This window comes from Carya illinoinensis, chromosome 8, assembly GCF_018687715.1.
Source record: "Carya illinoinensis cultivar Pawnee chromosome 8, C.illinoinensisPawnee_v1, whole genome shotgun sequence".
Taxonomy (NCBI): Eukaryota; Viridiplantae; Streptophyta; class Magnoliopsida; order Fagales; family Juglandaceae; genus Carya; species Carya illinoinensis.
The window spans coordinates 1,915,925-1,936,075 of NC_056759.1; the positions used below are offsets into that span (position 1 = coordinate 1,915,925).

Below are 20,151 nucleotides of genomic sequence, written 5' to 3' on the forward strand. Positions count from 1 at the left end.
AACTTTTTGGTCATTTAACTCACATACACATGCAGATTGCAAAGGAGTACCAAAACCGGGACTGTATGTAGCACGTCTCTTTTTTATATTATATATAATTTTTATATATAATATATAATTATATATAAAATAGTTTTGTATTATATGATAAATTACTAATTAATATAATATCAAATTTTAAAATCTTATATCACTATAGTTTATTGTATTAATAGTTATACTAATACTATATTATAATATACTATAATATATCAATATATTATATATTATAACATACTACAATATATTATCAATATAATATTATATATTATAACATACTACAATATATTATCAATATAATATTATATATTATAACATACTACAATATATTTATAATATAATATATTAAAACCAAACCGAACTAGATCAAAAATCGGTAAAATCAAAATACCAGTTTAAGAGGATAACCGATACATAATTAATTTTAAAAAATATAAAACTGATACATACCGATTCAGTTCTAAATTTTATCCAAACTCAAACCAAATTGGATCGGTTATACCCCTCCCTAGATAACATAGACTCAACATAATGTTGGTTGACTTCGTTTTCTTTTTCTATTTTAGCTCAACTCAAAAGGACTTTTTGTAACATGTAAATCCCAGATGATTGCGGGATGCATATGCTACTAGAAACTATATCTGGCGGATTGAGAACTGTGCAGACATAAGAAACTTATTTCAACAGAATTCGGGATACTATCACATATGCCTTCCAAAATCCAGACGGTATATATATATATATATATTAATATAAGTAAGAACGATAAGGTATAATGTAGAACTACTAGTGCGGGACATTCTTAGGCAGGTTCCGAATGACGTTGCTCTTCATCCCAATCTTGGTGCGCATGACCTCCACTCCTGATCTATTCATTTGCTTCATCACTTTCATTCTCACCATCTGCTCTCTTGACTGCACAGTAGCCAATCCCATGCTCCTGTACCTGAAATCAACATATAATTGCATAACCACCATATGATTTCTTTTCTTTTTTGACTTTGCTGCTGAGGAGTAAGCATTGTGTTTCTGAACAGAAAAATGGCAAACGTAATGGGATCCAAAGCAGACCTCGATGCCAGTGCCGCAGTAATTGCTGCACTGTTCATAGGTGAAGGGCGTGGTTTCTGACGATAGTAACGTAAATATTCCCGGGAACCAATGCTTTTCGTTGATATACCCTTTTCAGATCTTCTGCTTATAATGAGCTCAGCTCCACCAATACCAAGTTCTACTGTGTTGTCCATACCACCCGATGCAACCAGTTGCTTTCCATCCTCATCCACATAACTGTTACCAGAAAAGGGGAGAGAGAGAGAGAGAGAGAGAGAGGAGAGAGAGAGAGAGAGAGAGAGAGAGAGAGAGAGAGACAAAAGAAGCAGTTAAGCTAGGATATATCAACGGATAGACTAGAATAATGCTACCAAAGAAAAGGTCTAAAGGTATCATAAACCCAAGTCATCCAAAATAACAAAAACCTGCTGCTATAATCATAGAATTCTTCCAACTCTGCTTCCTCCTCCTCATCACCATCGCCATAATGTACTCTGCAATGACTTTTTGCCACCATATGCTTCCTAACTGCTTCCAAACTGTTAAAAGGGTGACAGCGCTCATTGCAGTAAAGACACATGAAATCTCTCTTAACCTGGAGAGAGAAGGAGAGAGAGAGAGAGAGAGAGAGAGAGAGAGAGAGAGTGGATGACACGAAATCAAACTCTTAACTAAAAAGAATTAATAATAAGGATTTCTTGGAAGAAAGATCGTAGCATATGTTTCTGTACCTTAAGCCCAAGATAAGTAAGGAGCCCTTTTGGATCCTTCAGATACTCGATATCCGGAATGAAGAACCCATGTTGCTTGTGCATGTGAACCATGCAGTTCTCTATGGTATCATGCTCTAGATTACACATAAAACAAGACGATGGATCCAATTCCTCATATTCATCGCTGCCATCCTTGTCATCATCCATATCAACGTAGGTAGCATGCTCATGTACATTCAATTCAGTCAAGGACTTTGTTGCCTCACCAACCAAGTCTTCTTCAGGATCTACCTCCTCCCACTCATCTTCACTTTCTTCATCGTCTACTTGTTTGGGTGGTTTACTCACAACGCGACGGGGGAGTGGCTTAATTATCGGCTTCTCTTCCTCAGGGCTTGTTCCTTCAGACACCCGCATGATGTGACTTCGAGATTTTAGATGCTGAGCATGAGCCTTGGAACTTCTATATCCTTTCCCACAAAGACCACAACTGTAGAGCATAGGTGTTTCGTTTGACTGGCCTCTCTCTTGAGCAAGCGCAACTTGTCTACCTAGAAATAGTGCTTCAGTCACTCCAGGAACCCCAGCGACCTTTTTTTCCAAAAAAGAAAAAAAAAAACAATTAAAATTTTGTAATTGCTGATTTCAGCTCAACAGATCAAACAGGTCTGTCATTACAATAATGGCACTAACTAAGAATCAAAGACTATCCGAGATCTAATTGGTCTGGCATTAAACTTATACAATTCAAACATCAACAGTCTGCTTGGAACTGCAGTTGTCTTTTGCATGGGGCAGAAACACCCACCCCTACCCGCCCCCTTCCCCCCCCCCCCCCCCCCCCCCCAAAAACAAAAAGAGACCGAAAATACCACATTACGATCCCACATCTTGGAATCCTCCAACAAGCATATATGCAAGCTCATTATCTCATTAAACTCTCCAGCTCACCTAGCCCATTTCCATTAAAACTATTATTAATAATATCCCACATTGTATATAGGAAGGCAAATTGTAACGCCTCAATGGAAGACCCAAGCTACATGACCTATACTCCAAAAGGGCTAGTCAATTCTACAATTGGAGTCCCATTGGAACATTCTAAAGAGCAATAACTTCTCCTTCCCAAGCGACGTGGAATCCCATTCACCACCTATCTTATCCTCTTATCATATGGGATATGGCACAAATAAGATCTCAAAATGCTTGGGAGGTAGAAGTTCAAGCCCTCTAGAGTTTGGGCCCAGATGTGGTTTAGATTTTCCTTGGATCGTTGCATTACTGAACACATTGTCCATCGAAACTCCACTACTCAATAAAAGCCTCAGTCAATTAAAAAAAACTACGGATTAATAGAGTTGAAAAAAATCTCTCCGCAAAAGTTTCATATATTTCCCCCTGTTAACAAATATTCCACGCAGATATTTTATGTCGAATAAAAAAATCAGGATTCTGGATTCAAGCTAACTTCTCTTTGAGAAAAAACTCTCTCTAACTGCACAAATCTAGACACATTTCCAGTCCAACTACATCGTGACGGAATAATTTACTGAATCGTGTAACATAAATCAAAGTAGGACTCAGTATCTATACCAGAAGAACACACAATTGGAGAAACATTTATACACATGAAGCATAACTAACATCAGATTTTCGAATCCATACTTGATTGACAAGGAATATCAAGGGAAATAAGGTAGAAGTCCTTATCTGAACTTGAGGCGGCCAAATCCCTCGGCTCAATAAAAAAAAAAAAAAATGATTCGTAGAAGTCTCTCTAAAATTTTGATCTATAATGGTCCAATGGATATAGTTTAAGTTATTTAATTCCTTGGTTATCCAATCTCTAGAACCAACATACACACGAGGAGATCAATAAAAGGTGTAAGTACGAAGAGAAGAGGGACACCTTGCGCTTAAGATTGTAGCGGTGCCATTCGGACTTGTAATGTAACTTTTGCTCCGCATCGTCCGCGAACTCTTTGTTGCAGCCGTTGCAGGTTAGCCCAGTCATTCTCTACGATTACGATTCGATCCCCGGTTCCAGATAACACAAGCAAACGAACGAGAGAGAGAAATCGAGGACTAGGGTTTATTGAAACGAAACTCTGAAGACGGCTCGTGATTTGTTCGGCGAAACGGTGAATGGGAATGAATATGATATGATTATGAATATCATCCGCCCCATACTCGACTCGACCCGTCGCCACGCCACGCAAGCGCTTCCGTGTGTACGGGCTCACCGAGTATCGTGGGCCTCGGGCCCATTTTTAAAATTAATTATTTTATTGTGAAACATGAGGTCTTGAAATTCGTTAATTGTTTTTTTTTTTAAAATTCCTGGTGTTAACTGACTTATGATTAAATAAAATTTTTTCTACATCCGTAATGTAAGGATTCAAAAACAAAATCTTGATAAACATGAGACTTTTTAGGGTAAAAAATAGATGCTAATTGTTAATTAATTTATTTTTAAATATCTTTCGTAACCGTTTAGCTCAAAATTTTCATTTTTTTAGATAAGTTTTGAGTGCAGGTGAATGAATCCTTGGAAAATAAACTTTTTTTTAAAAAAAAAGGGTTTTTATATAGGAAAAATCTATTTGTCATCCTCACACTTCACACACCACACTTATTTTATTTTATTTTTTCATTTTTTTTATAATAAATATGTAGTGTGTGGATGATAAATAAAATTATTTAATTAGTTTAATAAGAATAAAATAAAATAAAAAATAAAAAAATAAAAAATAATATTTTAATATATAAAGTGTGTGGTGTAGGATGATGTGTAGCATTTCTCTTTTATATATAATCGGATTATACGTTGAGTAAACTTTGTGAATTTCTTTCATCTCAAGCATTTATATACTGTTACGTTCGCAACGTATAACCTTTTGATTGGAGTCAACAGTGAAGTACATGGTGGCACAGAATCAGAAAATAATAGCATTATTCCAACGAGTTTTGCTATATATAAGCACAATCGCGTACTAATTTATGTACCAATACTAATTCATTCATACTTAAAATTTAAATTAACACTGTTTTCAATAAAATCTACTTTTTGACCAATCACATCACATTGATACACAGATTAATGCACAATTGTGCTTACAAATATATTTTTCCTTATTCCAACACCCAAGAAACTAGCCTAAGGAGGCAGAGCCTTCAAACGAAGAACCTCAACTCATGAGTCCAACGCAGCTCATAAGAAGAGAATATATAGTCGTATGTAGGATTATAAATAAACCAGTCTGTTCGATAGCTCGCTTGATTAAACTTGAATTGAACTTGACTGGTGAAAAAAAATAAATAAATAAACTTGTTCGTGAAAGTAGATACCTACTCGATTTGTAAATGATACATACTTGACAAAACTCGACTCAATTAAGGCTCATTAGAGCCCCCTCGTTTATGCTCGAGTCGACTCGTTAACTCGACTCGATTAAAATTCATTCATATATTAATAAATATATACATACATCTATGTATATATACATATATATATATATGTGTGTATTAGCTAATAATATAAAAATCACACTTTTATAATTAAATATATAATATGTAATCTAATTACTTATGTCTATATAGTAAACATACTTCATAGGTATATTTTATAATTTGTATAATAATTAATCGAAAGAATTTAATAATTTCATATATTAATATGTGAGAAACATATATGAAATAGACACATGTTATCATATTAAGTGTATATATTAATAATATATGTAGGCATATAATATATTATTATTATTTTTGATCAATACCAACTAGTTAAATATTAATTATTTATAAATTTTTAAAAATTTTATAATTCAATAGAGGTTTTACTTATTAGTTGAATAAATTTAATATTAGATTATTTATTTATTTATATTAAATCTTATAAAAAAAATAAACAATTCGAATTCGAACTCAGCTCAACTCGAACTTGTTTGTAGGATGAGCTCGAACTTAAGCTGGGAATTTAATTTATTGAGTCAAGCTTGAATAAAGAATTAAAAAAATCTTGAATTCGGATTTGAACTCAAGTATTTTAAATTGAGCCGAGTTCGATAAATTAAAGACCGGCTCGGTTTAGCTCGGCTTGATTAGAGCCTTAGTCGCATGGATAAAATCAAAGTGATCTCTCTAGCCTCCCGCTGTAAGTTCATGGGTATTTTGAGGGAAATTAATATCAAGGAGAGGACGGTATTATTATTTAATCTTCATGATTAAATAAATATAAATATAATTTTTGATAAAATAATAGCATAATTAAAAAAAAAATCAAGCAAAGAACAGTGAAAATTAAGGTAGAGAAACTGAGTTTCAGATTCCAGATAACCTTCCTAGCTAGCTCCAAGAGTTGATCGTGAAAAATAAAATAAAATAATCAATGAATTCTATTCAATAAACAACACTCTATATTTTAAAATTTTTGTTCAAATTCAAACTTAAAAATAAACGGAAATTTTCAATCCTAAAAGTCACAACATCAGTCAAAGACACTTAATTAATATACTAATAGTCATTTTATTAATCAATAAGCAAAATTAAAAAATTAAAAAAAAATTAAATGCATAAACGGTTAAAATGAGGTGATAAAATAAAAGGGTAAAGTAGCATTATTCGTCCTTAATTAATGTGATTTTTTTTATCATGTTAATTGAATTATGATTAAATAAATATTAGTCTACACCCGTAATGTAAGGCTTCAAAAAAAAAAATCATGATAAACATGGGACTTTTTAAGGTCAAAGATAGATGCTAATTGTTAACTAATTTATTTTTAAATATCTTTAGTAACCATTTAGCTCAAAATTTTCATTTTTTTTTTCCAAAGTTTGAAGTGCGTGAGGTGAATCCTTGGAAAATATATATATATTTTTTTAAAAGTTTATATATAGTCGGATTATACGTTGAGTAAACTTTGTGAATTTCTTTCATCTCAAGGATTTATATACTGTTACATTCGCAACATATAACCTTTTGATTGGCGTCAATGGTGGAGTACATGGCGCACAGAATCAGAAAATAAACGTAATGAGAAAAGAAAAATATTTCTCTTCACCTTACTCCAACTCACAAATCTCATCCAAGAAACTAGCCTAAGAGTAGGGGCGTAAAAATAAATCAAAAAAGGTTCGGTCAGGCTTTTGACCAATTCAGTTTGGAATCGGTTTTATCAATTTAAAAACCGATCAAATTCAGGCTGGAATTGATTTTATATTTTTCAAGACTTGACTGGACCGGTTCACATATTATATATATTTTATTAATTTTTAATATTATATATAATTTTTTTATATATAATACATATAATTATGTATGAAATAATATATTATAATTTATAACATAACATTTTAATATTAAACATGAATATTTATTTGATCATATGGTTTAAATATAAAATATATGTATATTAAATACATTTTATTGCCTACTAAATTCTTAACATATTTATTTTGATAAATACATTAGTAATACTAGGGCTGTGCATATGACCCGTCAACCCAATGGGCCCGATTAAAATGGCCCGACCCGGTCCGTATTTTTATTGGGTTATGATATGATCGGATCTCCAACCCGACTAGTTAATGGGTTTGCATTTTGTTTCAACCCGCCCATATATAAGCATCTTATCTTCACTTCTGCAACCCTAGCCGCCCAAAGTAAAACCATACTCTCTTGCCTGTACGTGATGATATGGATCGCCCTTAGCTTCAGAGTCTTTGTGTACACAAGTACATTCCTGATCTCGCTCACCATGATTCACATGGCCTTCTGCTCCTCCATCGCCTACCTCCTCATCTGTGTCTTCAAGGTCGTGGAGGAGCCCATCTGTTGTCCCAATTAGCACCCTCTACTCCCTCTCCCTTTGGTTCTCCAATTCTGCTTATATCTACCTCTCTGTCTCCTTCATCCAGATGCTCAAGACACTTTCAAGTCTAACCACAATAATAGAAAGTTTATGGTTGTATTTTACGAGAATTTCTAGATATCGATTGAGACAACGAGGCAGGATGGGAGAGGACGAGAATGTGATGTTGGAGAGGCACGAGAAGTCAAGGAACGATGAAAAACGTAAGGCGTTGCAAGGAAATATTTACTTTTTTGAATACACCCGTGTAGGGGTGGGCAGCGGGGCCCCGAAACCCACTGCCCCGCCCCCACATAGGGCGGGGCGGGGGCCCCCGGTCCGTATGGCAACCCCCAGCGGAGGCGGGGGACGGAAACGGACCCCCCCGGTCCGTTTTTCCCCCACCCCGCACCGTTATATATATATATAATATTATATATTATATATATAACCGGATATCTAAGGGAAACGGTGTCGTTTTGTGGTGTTTCAATAACCCTAACCCATAACCCCACCCACCCCCCTCCCCCCCGGATCCCCTGATTCCCCTCCCCTCCCGAGTTCCTTCCTCCCCCTTCGGCCTAATCCCTTTTGCCTAGCCCCCGTGTTCGGTGTTCCCTCCTCCCACCGGCAACCAGTCCGGCCGCCGCACGTATTCCATCCTTCCTCTCTCTCGCACGACGCACGACGCCGGACGCACGGTAACATTTCTCCTCCTCTTTTGATTTTCTCCGTTGAGTTTTTATTTTTTATTTTTTATTTAGTTTTGATCGGAGATTGGAGATAGGATGGGGTTGAATCGGAGATGGAGGATGGGATTTGTGAATTGTGTGCTGTGGATTCAATGGATTGTGTGATTGTTTGGATTCAATGGATTGTTTTTTTTTTTTTTTTTTTTGTAAATTTCATTGAACTTCGGACCCCTAAATTGATTTAGGGGTTTCATGATTGAAACCCCTAAATCAATTTAGGGGTTAAGGTTTCGGATTGGGACCCTAAATTAAATTAGGGTCCCAATCCGAAACCCTAATTTGATGAAACCCCTAAATCAAATTAGGGGTTAGGGTTTCGGATTGGGGTTTAAATTAAATTAGGATTCCAATCCAAAACCCTAATTTGATTTAGGGGTTTCAACTATTGAAACCCCTAAATTTGAAATAGGGTTTCGGATTGTGGGGTTCCAATCCGAAACCCTAATTTTTTTATGGGTTTAGAAACTAGTTTGTAAACTATTAAAAAATTGAAACCCTTTAGAAATGTAACAATTAAATTCAATATTTCCATTGCATTTAACGGGATATAATATTATAGATCCATTGCATTTTTGATACCTAAGAAAATTAAAATAATAATTAATATAGTAAGGACTGGAAACGATAAATCTCAAAATAGTTAATGATAAATAAGTTTTGATAATTTATTTTTTGGGTAAAAACAAAATCAAAATAAAATAAAAGCTCCTTTCTACTGAAAATTTTTTCTTTGGATGGATCATAGACAAAATTTTTTCTCGAAAAATAAAGACCATGGATTTTGTAGGATTTTGAAGTTCATTTTCTGCTCACATGTATAAATACAAAAGATTTTTATTTTTTTATTCTTTTGTTATAAATACAAAGGACTAGTTATGACAAGTTACCTTTAGTTCTCTTTTAGATTTAGAGTTGATCTCAACTTATCTTATCTAATTATTACAATTTTCTTAAATTTTTATATAAAATATAATTTTTAAATTAGGGTTCCACATCTAAAACTTTACTTTCGCGTATTTAAAGATTAGACTTTTGGGTTCTTTGAGTTATTTAAATTAGAAGTATTGGATTTTATCGGTTTTGAAAATCATTTTGTGCTCACATGTAAGCAAAGCTAGACAATGGATTAGTTTGTGGCAAGTGGTCTATAGAGCTTTATTTTATGTATTTTAAGATTAGCCTTTCGGGTTCTTGGAGTTATCTGCACTATTGCTATACATTAGTTAATTTTGGAGAAATTTACCCGATCATATTATTGTCTATAATTAAGAATAATAATACTAGAAGAATCTTTTAACATGCAAATACCTAATATTGAGAAACCAGAGCACAACTTCATTATAAAAAGGAAAAGGAAAATGTTTTCCTAATTAAGTACAAGATGTTGATATTTCATGTATTATGGTACTAATAATAAAAATGCAAAAGGTATTGGTAATTAAGAAATTAAGGAGCACAAAATATATATATTGAAAAGCCAAAAAGATTGAGAAATAGAATAATATTCTGTTTGACTTGTTCTGTTTGTATGCATTTTTGCCCTGATTGTGTTGGATTGCATTTTGAATTTTATTCTTATCCTTTTTTGTTGGAGAACCAGGAATGTCTTCGGATTTCAGTGATAGCTCGCCTTCCCCAGCCAACACCCCTACCCCAGAAACTAACCCTACTCCTACCCCTATAACTAGTACACCTTGTCCTGCTCCGAAGCCCACATAGGGCAAGAAACCTGTATCTATAGTTTGGCAACACTTTACCAAACTAGAGGGTGGTGACCCCAACAACCCACAAGCTAAATGTAATCACTGTGGGAAAATGTATGGATGTCACTATAGGAAACATGATACATCCCAGCTGAAGGTTCATCTAGAGGAACAATGCAAGAAGAGTCCAATTTTAAAATCCTTAGTAGAGAAGGGTCAATCTAGACTAGATTTTAAAATGGCGGATGAGAGTAGTGGGGCCGGGGGGCCAACATTGAAGGGGTATACGAAGTATAACCCCGATGAGTGTAGAAGAAAGCTAGTTCGTATGATTGTCATGGACGAGCTGCCTTTTCAATTTGTGGAGGGTAAATGGTTCCAAGAGTTTGTCCAAGAGTTGGAACCGAGATTTGTACTTCCTTCTCGTCACACTGTGGCAAAGGATATTAAGAAGATGTACCTCCGTGACAAAGATATTTTGAAGGGCCAATTGGCGGGTTTGGTAGTTTGCCTCACTACCGATACTTGGACTTCAATCCAAAATATGAATTACATGTCGTTGACTGTGCATTTTGTTGATGCTGATTAGGTTCTGCACAAAAAAATTATTAAATTTTGTCAAATAGCTGATCATAAGGGTGAGACGATTGGGAAGGCCTTGGAGGCCGCAATAAAGGAGTGGGGGTTGGAAAAAGTTTTGTCTGTGTCAGTTGATAATGCGTCGTCTAATGATGTCGCATTGGGGTATCTAAAGAATTATCTTAAAGATGCAAATAAGACATTCTTAGATGGTGAATACTTGCATGTTAGATGTGCTGCACATATTTTGAATTTAATTGTGACTGAGGGGTTGAAAGATGTTGATGACTCGGTTGCACGAGTTAGAATGGCTGTGAAATGGGTGAGGTCTTCTCCTTCTAGATTGGAGAAATTCAAAGTTGCTACAAAGGCTGCGGGCATAACATCGAAGAAGGGTCTTTGTACTGATGTGCCTACCAGATGGAACTCAACCTTCTTGATGTTGGAGGCAGCCCAAGAATATAAGGCAGCCTTTCAATTATTGGCTGATAAAGACATCCAATATGTCAAATACTTTGATGAGCACGGTGGATCACGAAAGCCTAATGATGATGATTGGGTGGTAGTTTCTACTTTCGTTGATTTTCTTGAATTATTTTATGATGTCACATTGAATATATCTGGTTCTTTGTACCCTACATCCCATAGGTTTTGTCAACAAATATGTAGGGTAAAAGAAGAATTAGAAGATATGCGTAAGGGTTCCAATGAAAGGACGAGGGGGATGGCAGTGAGCATGATGCTAAAATATGACAAGTATTGGGGAGATTTGACTAGAATGAATATTTTCTTATATGTGGCTGTTATTCTTGATCCCCGTTTGAAAGTTTCAGGATTGTTATATGGGTTGAGACTTGTTCACGATCAGGTATAGATTGAAATTATTGGTGAATTGGCCCGAGAGACCCTGAAAAAATTGTATGACGAGTTTATGGCAATTAAGGGTGGTACTACATCGAAGACACATACACCGACCCCAACGCCTTCTACAGACACCGTCACCGGGCCTCCTACAAAGAAGCGCAGAATGCCGTGGACTAAGACCCTCGCACAGAATCCCACACTAGTCCATCAATCTACGGAGGTCGTTTCTGAGTTAGACAACTATTTGTCAGCGGATATGGTCCAAGATGATAATGATCATTTCGATATATTAGGATGGTGGAAGAATGCCTCAAAGAAATATCTCATCATTTCTGAGATTGCCCGCTGTATTTTGGTCATCCCTATTAGCACCGTTGCCTCAGAGTCAGCCTTTAGTACAGAAGGTCGTATATTGGATCCTTTCCGTAGTTCATTGTCTCCTACAACTGTAGAGGCATTGATATGCACACAGAGTTGGACGATAGGAAAGGATATTCATGTTCCAGATATTTTAGATTTTAAGGAGACCGATGAGGGTGGTGATCAGTCTGGATTTGGACCACCTGTTAAATGTTTTTTATTCTATTATTTTAATTTATTTATATTCATTTCCATTTCATCGTTATTAATTTTAATATTAATTTTTGTAGTAACACATGAGACGTCTAGCACCTCTGCAACATAAAAATGTGCTGAAGCCCGGGCCGCCCCAACTGTCACAGCCCTTGACTTAAAGACAAGCCATAGCTGACAAGCCTCTTTAGAATATTTATTTTTTAATTATTTGTTCAAATTTTGTATTCAATAATTTGTAACGTTGATACAATGTCCCTTGGACACTTTTATGTTTGTAATTTTGTAATTGTTTAGCCTTTCAATTTTGTAATAGCTTAGTTATTATTATTAGTTTATTATGTATTAGACTCTTAGACTAGTAACTTTTATTAGCCATAAAATCAATTACCATTCATAACACTTTTTTTTTAATCTAGTTTTTTAACTTTTCTTTTCCTTTTTACTTATAATTTTATGGGCTGAAAAATGAAAATGGCCTACAAGCTTTTTTTGGCCTAAAAATAGCAATTTCTGGGCCATTTTGGGTCCAGATACCGTTTCCGGGCCTAAAATGGCCCAGAAGATGCTCCTGGGCCCAAGGCCCAGAAGGGGGTGCGGGGGCCGGACGGATTGCCCCCCCACCCCGTACCCTGTCATGCGGGACGGGGTACCCCGCCCCCGCACACCGGGGGTGGGGGACGGGGGAGATTTACCCCATCCGCCCCATGCGGGGGCGGGGGGAGGGGGGGTCTACCCCACACCGTATGGTGCGGGTAGCACCCCTACACCCATGTGGGTTTTTTCTCCATATTTCAATAAAATTTGTTGTGGTTTTATTGTTTGGCTCATGATAAAATGAAGGAAAAAATGAATCCTGATGTTGGGCAAAGAAAAATGAATGGGTTCCTATTGTGGAGCATGGTCTGTGGCGGTTTTTTTTTTTCAAATAATAAAAGGTTTGTTGTGGTTTTAATTGTTTGGTTCATCAGAAAACAAAAGAAAAAATATTTTAACATTGAGTAAAGAAAAAGAAAATGGATCATGTTGTGGTCGGGTCATACAAGTTCGCCCGATTTTATTTTGGTCTGGTCGGTTGGATTTGTTAGACTTCTGGAGTGTTGTTGTTTCGGGTCGGATATGGTCCAAACTCGATTATTTCATGCTGGGTTGCAAGACTAAGTAATACTAATATAATTAATATATTAAAACTTAAAAACTGGACATAACCGGTAAAATCAAAAGTACCGGTTTAAGGGGGTAATCGGTGCATAATCGGTTTTAAAAAATGTAAAATTAGTATTACCAGTTTATTCCTAAATTTTGTCCAAAACTAGATTAAACTGAATCCGTTACACCCTTACCTAAGAGTATTGTCATTGCTTTCTCTAAATGTATATGCAAAATCACATCTTTTAAAGATTGACTTTGTCATTCAAACAAAACTCTCACATTAAATTATGCATATATAATATTTTATTATTATATATGCATAATATTATGGATTTTTTGCCTTTTTTTTTTTTTTTTTTGAATTTTGCAATTAGCACTCACTACAAATTCCATTATTTAACTTGTGCTCAAAACCACCATTTTCATATATCCAAATTTACCAATTTCATATATTAAAATGACCAAATTTATATATACACCAAAAATGAATCCCGTGTGCTAAAAAACATTTTGTATTAACATGTGCTCAATATTACCAACATATATTAACATGTGCTTAAAAATAGTTTGTACCATAAATTTAATACAAATTTCATGTATTAAAATCAACTTAATATAAGTTCTAAAAAGTTGATTTTGATACAAATTCATACAATTAATACAAAATTCCTCCAAGTTGTCTAGAATATAAATTTTCAACACCAAAACCAATACTAAGTAGTCAAAACAAGAAGCAGCTTCACTAAAATGGAATACAAGCAGCAACAACTAATACCGATTGGTCAACAGACTGTATATATCAATGAATAAAATTCTTTATCCTATATGTACACATTTAATACATAGAGTAGAACATACAATAAAATGATGTAGGCGGCAAATCACTTTAAGACTTTGAATGCAGCCCACACTTTGATCCATAAACTATAAGAATACACAGGAAAACATAAAAGTTTTTCTTAGGCAGATTATTTTACGTGTAAGCAGATTTTTCTTACCATCTAGTTTAATGCACAGGAATGCATAAAAAGTTTGTAGGGAAAATCAATAAATAATCATCTACTTTGTACTGAATGTGGAAATCAATGAATAAAATGATCTATTTAAACTTTTCATTGATTAAATAAAACAGCAAAGAATATTTTCTAAACAACCCACTACAAAATCAGCATAAAACGCATAAAAAATAAAACAGCAAATGCTAAAATACCCCCCAGAAGATAAATATGAATAAAATGCCCTATCTAAACCTCCAGAAGATAAATAAAACAGTAAAGAATATTGTCTAAACAACCCACAGAATCAGCAAAAATATCATATAATAAAACAGCAAATGCTAAATGCCCCTTAGAAAATAAATTCTTACAAACATAAAAATGAGGAATGCACTTCCAGACCACACTAAGGAAAATGAAGCTCTGGAACTCACGAAAGATGAATGTAGTGTGCACTATGCAGTGCTATTTATACTGGCAAATGAAGCTCTGCAACTCACAGAAGATGTTTGTAGTGTGCACTGCGTAGTGCCAATTCTTCTATAGCCAGTCGTTGGCTACAAACGGCATGTAGTCGACTGACGTGGCCAACCATTATATTAAAAAAATAAAAAGAAAAAAAAGAAATGCAGAAATAAGAAATGCGGGAAACTTTCATCAACCAAATGTTTGGTTGGCGTGTTGTACAAGCTTCAGCAAGCGAAAATGGCACTCTCCATTTTTTTAGTAGGTTTTGGCTTGGATTTGTAGCTGATTTGGGCCGTCTTCTTCATGCAGCTGATTTGGGGCATGCTTTGAAGCAAAGTGGGAAAAAACGGTGCGTTAGTCTTCGGCATTGTCGTCTGTAAGCAACTTGGTAAGAGCTTCTTGCTTCTTCTTCGTGTGGGTCTTCTTTGGCGTGTGTTTATTTTTTATTTAGATTAATGGAGAAGATATATGAATCTGTATGAGATTTAAGCTTAGACTTGTACGCATGCCTATCATTTTGACTGCAAACTCTAATTTTTTTTAAAAAAAATTTGTTAGATCTTTGCATCTTAGTCCCATTGTTACTGAGATTGTAGTCCGACAACGACTCCTAGGTTTTATTCCATGCATTGTAGTCTCTTCTTTGTGCCTTAAGCTCTGTTTGAAGCTTTGTTAAAAACCTAGAAGTTGCCTTAAGCTCTATTTGATGGACAAACTTCTCGAGTTTTAATTTGGTTGAGGTGGTATGTGATTGTGAAAGTGCTAATGCATGCATGTAGACACAGACCTATGAATGGTTTCAAATGAAAAACTATGTGAATCCTTCTTTCTGCATTTTGTCTAATACCAACAAAATCTATGTAGGAAACATTTATCAAGAACTAACAGATAATAAGAGCAAGCACTAAGCTTGGTCTTAGTTGAAAGGCAAAGATATTATGATGAGAAATATTGTAGCAGAAGATATTTATTTGTTTTGCAAGAGCTTTATGTTATATCTGATTTAGCTTTTCTATCAACTTAAGCATTACTATTGGTGACTTTTTTCAGGTGAAAGTTTTCAGACAAATTTTGTTCAGTCAACATTCAATGCCCTCACTCCATAAAAAGTTAGAAGTAAGGCTTTTGGATTTTCGGTATGGGGTGGATTACATCTATGCTTAATAAGATGGTTTTGTTGCATGTGGAATTATTTTAAGGGAAAAATGAAGGTTATGTTAAAAGTGGATTGTATGGTCTTATGATCAGGACAAGTTTTCTACTTGACAAATTAACATGCCATTCTCTTACTCTTGGGCTTAGTGAGTCTGATTTTCTCCTTGGCGATTGTCAATCCCTCATTTAATTGTTGGGAGCTTCCACCCCAAACGCAAGAAATCCAACATCTTTCTTGCAAGTCCTTCAAAAGTATTTCACCCTTAACATTATTATTATTTTCAGTCACCAAAATTATTATTATAGGCGGTGGTGTTGGGCCAGAGTCGTCTTTGTTTCATCTCTTCATAAAGTTCAAATGCAGCCACCATATCACCATTATTGTAGTGGCCTCAAACGAGTATATTATAGGCAGCAACATCAAGCTTCAGACCACAATGTTCCATGATGCCCCTCAACTTTAGAGCCTCTATGAGGTTAGCAACCTTGCAGAACATGTGCATCAAAGATGTAAAAGTGGCAGTAGTTGGAACGAGTTGCCATCTAACCATAGCACTCTTAGCAACATCGCGTGACATATACCTAGTGCTTCCATCTCATCTTTTAGCTTGAATGCTCCTTGTATATCTCCCACTCTACACATACCATTAATTAGTGTGATATATTGCACATAATTAGGAGTAAAACCTTTTTCCAATATGTCATGCAGAAAAATATGGGATTCATGGAAAGATGAGCATGTTAAAAGTACATTGACCAGCTGTAACACCTTCATTTGTCATTTTTTTCAACATTTTGATACCAATGTCCAATCTCCATATGCAATAACAATATATGTTAAAAGTACACTGACTAACTGTAACACCTTCCATTGGCATATTTTTCAACATTTTGATACCAATGTCCAATCTGCATATGCAATAACAATATAAAAACAATTATTCTTGATATCATTTCTATAGGCAAGACAATACACTTTACACTTGGTATTGAAGCTTCTTTATGACCTTTAATTTCAGGGAAAAGTCTAGTTGAAAAGACACTTGTGCACTAATATGTGTACTAATTTATTGTGATTGGTCAACAAGTAGATTTTATTGAAAACAATGCTAATTTAAATTTTAAGTATGAAAAAATCAGTATTGGTACATAGATTAACATGCGACTTTGCTTGTATATAGCAAAACTCTAATTTCAGTGATGGGGTTATTTCCTTGAATCACATGTTTTATTTGCTTTTTTGCATGAAATGGCTGAATTATTTTATTTCTCCAATTTATTTTCTGTTTTGCTCCTTGATTATAATGAACTGTTTATAAAAGGGTACTAATATGGCTTATAAAATTTTGAAGGCATTATTCTCTTTCTTTGGATGATACACTTTAAAGAACATGTGCTCATTACCCATGCATATCACCTACTAATATTGTATGGGCTTATGCGATAGACTTCAATGGCTTAAACACTTTCTTGGATTGACTTTTTAGTGATCAGGATTTTAATTTGTTAGCATGGGAAAATGGGAAGAAAACCCATCTCTCTCAACACCATCTAACATAAATCCCTTAACCAAGGTATGTTATATGATTTTTACTTGTTGTTACATCAATCTCGTGCTTGCTAATTATCATTATTATTTTTAAGTTAGAACATCCCAACAACTGCTCCACACTTTCTAAATTATATGCACGTTTACTATGGATTAGGACCTACATGGTCACCGGCTTTTATGCCACATCCAGATGCATACCAATATCAAAGCAATATTCAGATGGTGATGATCAAACTTCATTTTTCCCCCTTTTTTCGAAAGTTTAATTGCTTTCATTTTTAGCAGAATGCTGATTACCCTTTTCATCATGGGATGGGACCTCCAACTCCTCTCATGACTACAACCTCCGGAACGGCCGAAATATTTGATAAAGGGGATACACCCAGTGAAACTGCAGCGCCATGTTCATCGTCTAAAGTTCATGAACAAGGTGAAGAGGATAGGCTAGAGTTCATACTAAACTAAAAATCAGTTCTCTAAATATTTACAACACTTAAATATACAAATCTAATAACTAAATAACTTATAACACTTAAACTACAGATTCAACTAACATAAACCACTACCCATTCAAAATAAACAGTACAAATTAGTTCTCTAAATAATTACAACACTTAATTATACAAACGGCATAACTAAATAACTTATAACACTTAAACTACAAATTCAACTAAGATGTAACATAAACCACTACCAAGTCAATAAATAACAACAAACAACAAATACAAAACCCCAATACACCTGAGGTAGCGTGCGTGAATGCTTTAGGACAGATTCTCTCTCAAGAATCATCAACTCAATTTTTTGAACTTCCCCATTTCTATTGGATAGCACCATCTCTCTCTTCTCGATGTCATTCAGTATCTTATGGAGCTCAGTCTCCCTCTATTCGATATTGCTGAGTCTCTTCTCAAGCTCTTCCTCATTCCTTAACTTTTCATTTTTTCTTTCTTGTAGATCTATGTATTTATTATTATCTGTCCACTTAAAATATTTACAGTATGGTAATCCCTTATATTTGCACATATATATAAAAAAAGTTAGATGTACATAATATTATGGCAATATAAACCCCTATATAGTACTAATGAAATTCTTGTAATTACCTTTGTATTGTACTAAGAAGGGTCATCTTGGATTTGTCTTAGTTTTTAAGTATCTCAATATAGCTTCAACCTCATAGAAGCACAAGGGAGGAGCCAAAGTACGTTTGCACTAGGATGAAGAAGACAGTGATGATCTTGTAGACATTCTAGCACGAACCAGAATCACAATGGAAAGGCACACATCAAAAGACACATAAACCATACATCTATGTATTTTTCCCAGTAATTCATCATGTTGAAGAAGTCTAGTAGAAATAAATGGTCAATCAAGCAATACAACATAAACGAAAGAAAATTTTAGCAAAGTAGCAGACATGAATTTCCATTTACTAATTTTTAAATCATCTACACGGACTAAATAATCAAAGTAGTAGTTTTTTTCCAGAAATAGATGAACATTGTATTTTTTTTTTAGAATAATAGCTAAATAGGAATATCACTAATAAGTATTAACTACGTTAAATAGGAGTAAGTAATATGTTACTATGTTAAATCACTAGTTATCTTAAAAACAATCAACACAAAGCAATTTATTTCTAAAGTAGATCAATATACTAAGTGATGTTAGTATATGGATGTCTTTCTAAAGTGGAATTTATTTCTAAAGCAGATCAGTTTACTAAGATGAGGCAATGATCCATCTTTTTGGGACCTACTGTCACACTGTAGTAGGAACCTCTCAGCTATCATTCTAATTTGGGAACTCGTTAGCCATCTTGAACAATACCTATGCTTTGTATCCCACCAAATATGTAGTACTGAATTAGGCCAACAATAAAAATGAGGTTTTATTGGACCCATCAATTTCATTATCACCGATAGAGACTACGCCAAAGTTCAAGTGGGTGAAAACCATTGTCTTGTTGTGTATTAACGTACAAATTCTTTCTTACTCTACCTTACTTTTTAAATAGGAGTGACGGCACCGAGATCAATGCTGAAATGGACATTCAAAATGAATCTTTCATCAGAGAGTTGTTTTAAAAATAAATTATACTTTCTTGGACATTTTGTAATGAACCAGTGGAAAACTCAAATTAATCCTAAACCACCCCGTTAATATGCCTGTGAGAACATCCATGCATTTTGGATTATTTATTTGGAATGTAAGTGAATGGTTGGAAATTCCTATTTGGTTTAACGTGTAACGTTTGGCCTAATTTATCTGGGTTTTTCATAATGGTTGGCAATAATTGTATTTTTTTCTCCCTTTTAATTTACAATAAGCAAACAAATTAAACACACTTACATGGCTCTCTATAAATAAGAACATTATCTTAAACACCATATTTAGGTGTCTAGGAATATGTGACCTAATTTACCTAATTTTAAACGTAATATGATGAACTCTAAAGCATAAAGGAAAACCAAGCTTGTAAGGATCACCTAAGCATCTTCAATAAGGTTGATTATAGTAAACAAAACTTTCTTAACTTTATATTTTGGCACATAATACGCAACTTCCTTCGCAGTGAAGGATTAAACTGGTTCTTTGTGGAAGCTTTTCAACAACACATTCACTTGTCCAAGCATGATCACAGGCACAACCCATTCACTAGTCCAATCATGATCACTAGAAAAAACTCCAAACCA

The 20,151-nt window shown here is 34.6% G+C and overlaps 1 protein-coding gene across 1 annotated transcript; it reads right to left on the reverse strand.

The window, feature by feature from the left end:
- Positions 1 to 696: 696 nt before the first annotated feature.
- Positions 697 to 3,959, reverse strand: LOC122319384 (cytoplasmic 60S subunit biogenesis factor REI1 homolog 1-like). The gene is made up of 5 exons (XM_043137439.1): positions 3,715 to 3,959; positions 1,824 to 2,396; positions 1,518 to 1,687; positions 1,111 to 1,329; positions 697 to 985 (listed from the first exon to the last, which is right to left on the reverse strand). The coding sequence occupies exons 1-5, from the start codon at positions 3,817 to 3,819 to the stop codon at positions 826 to 828; spliced, it is 1,227 nt and encodes a 408-aa protein (XP_042993373.1). The 5' UTR covers positions 3,820 to 3,959; the 3' UTR covers positions 697 to 825.
- Between the last annotated feature and the right edge of the window lie 16,192 nt (positions 3,960 to 20,151).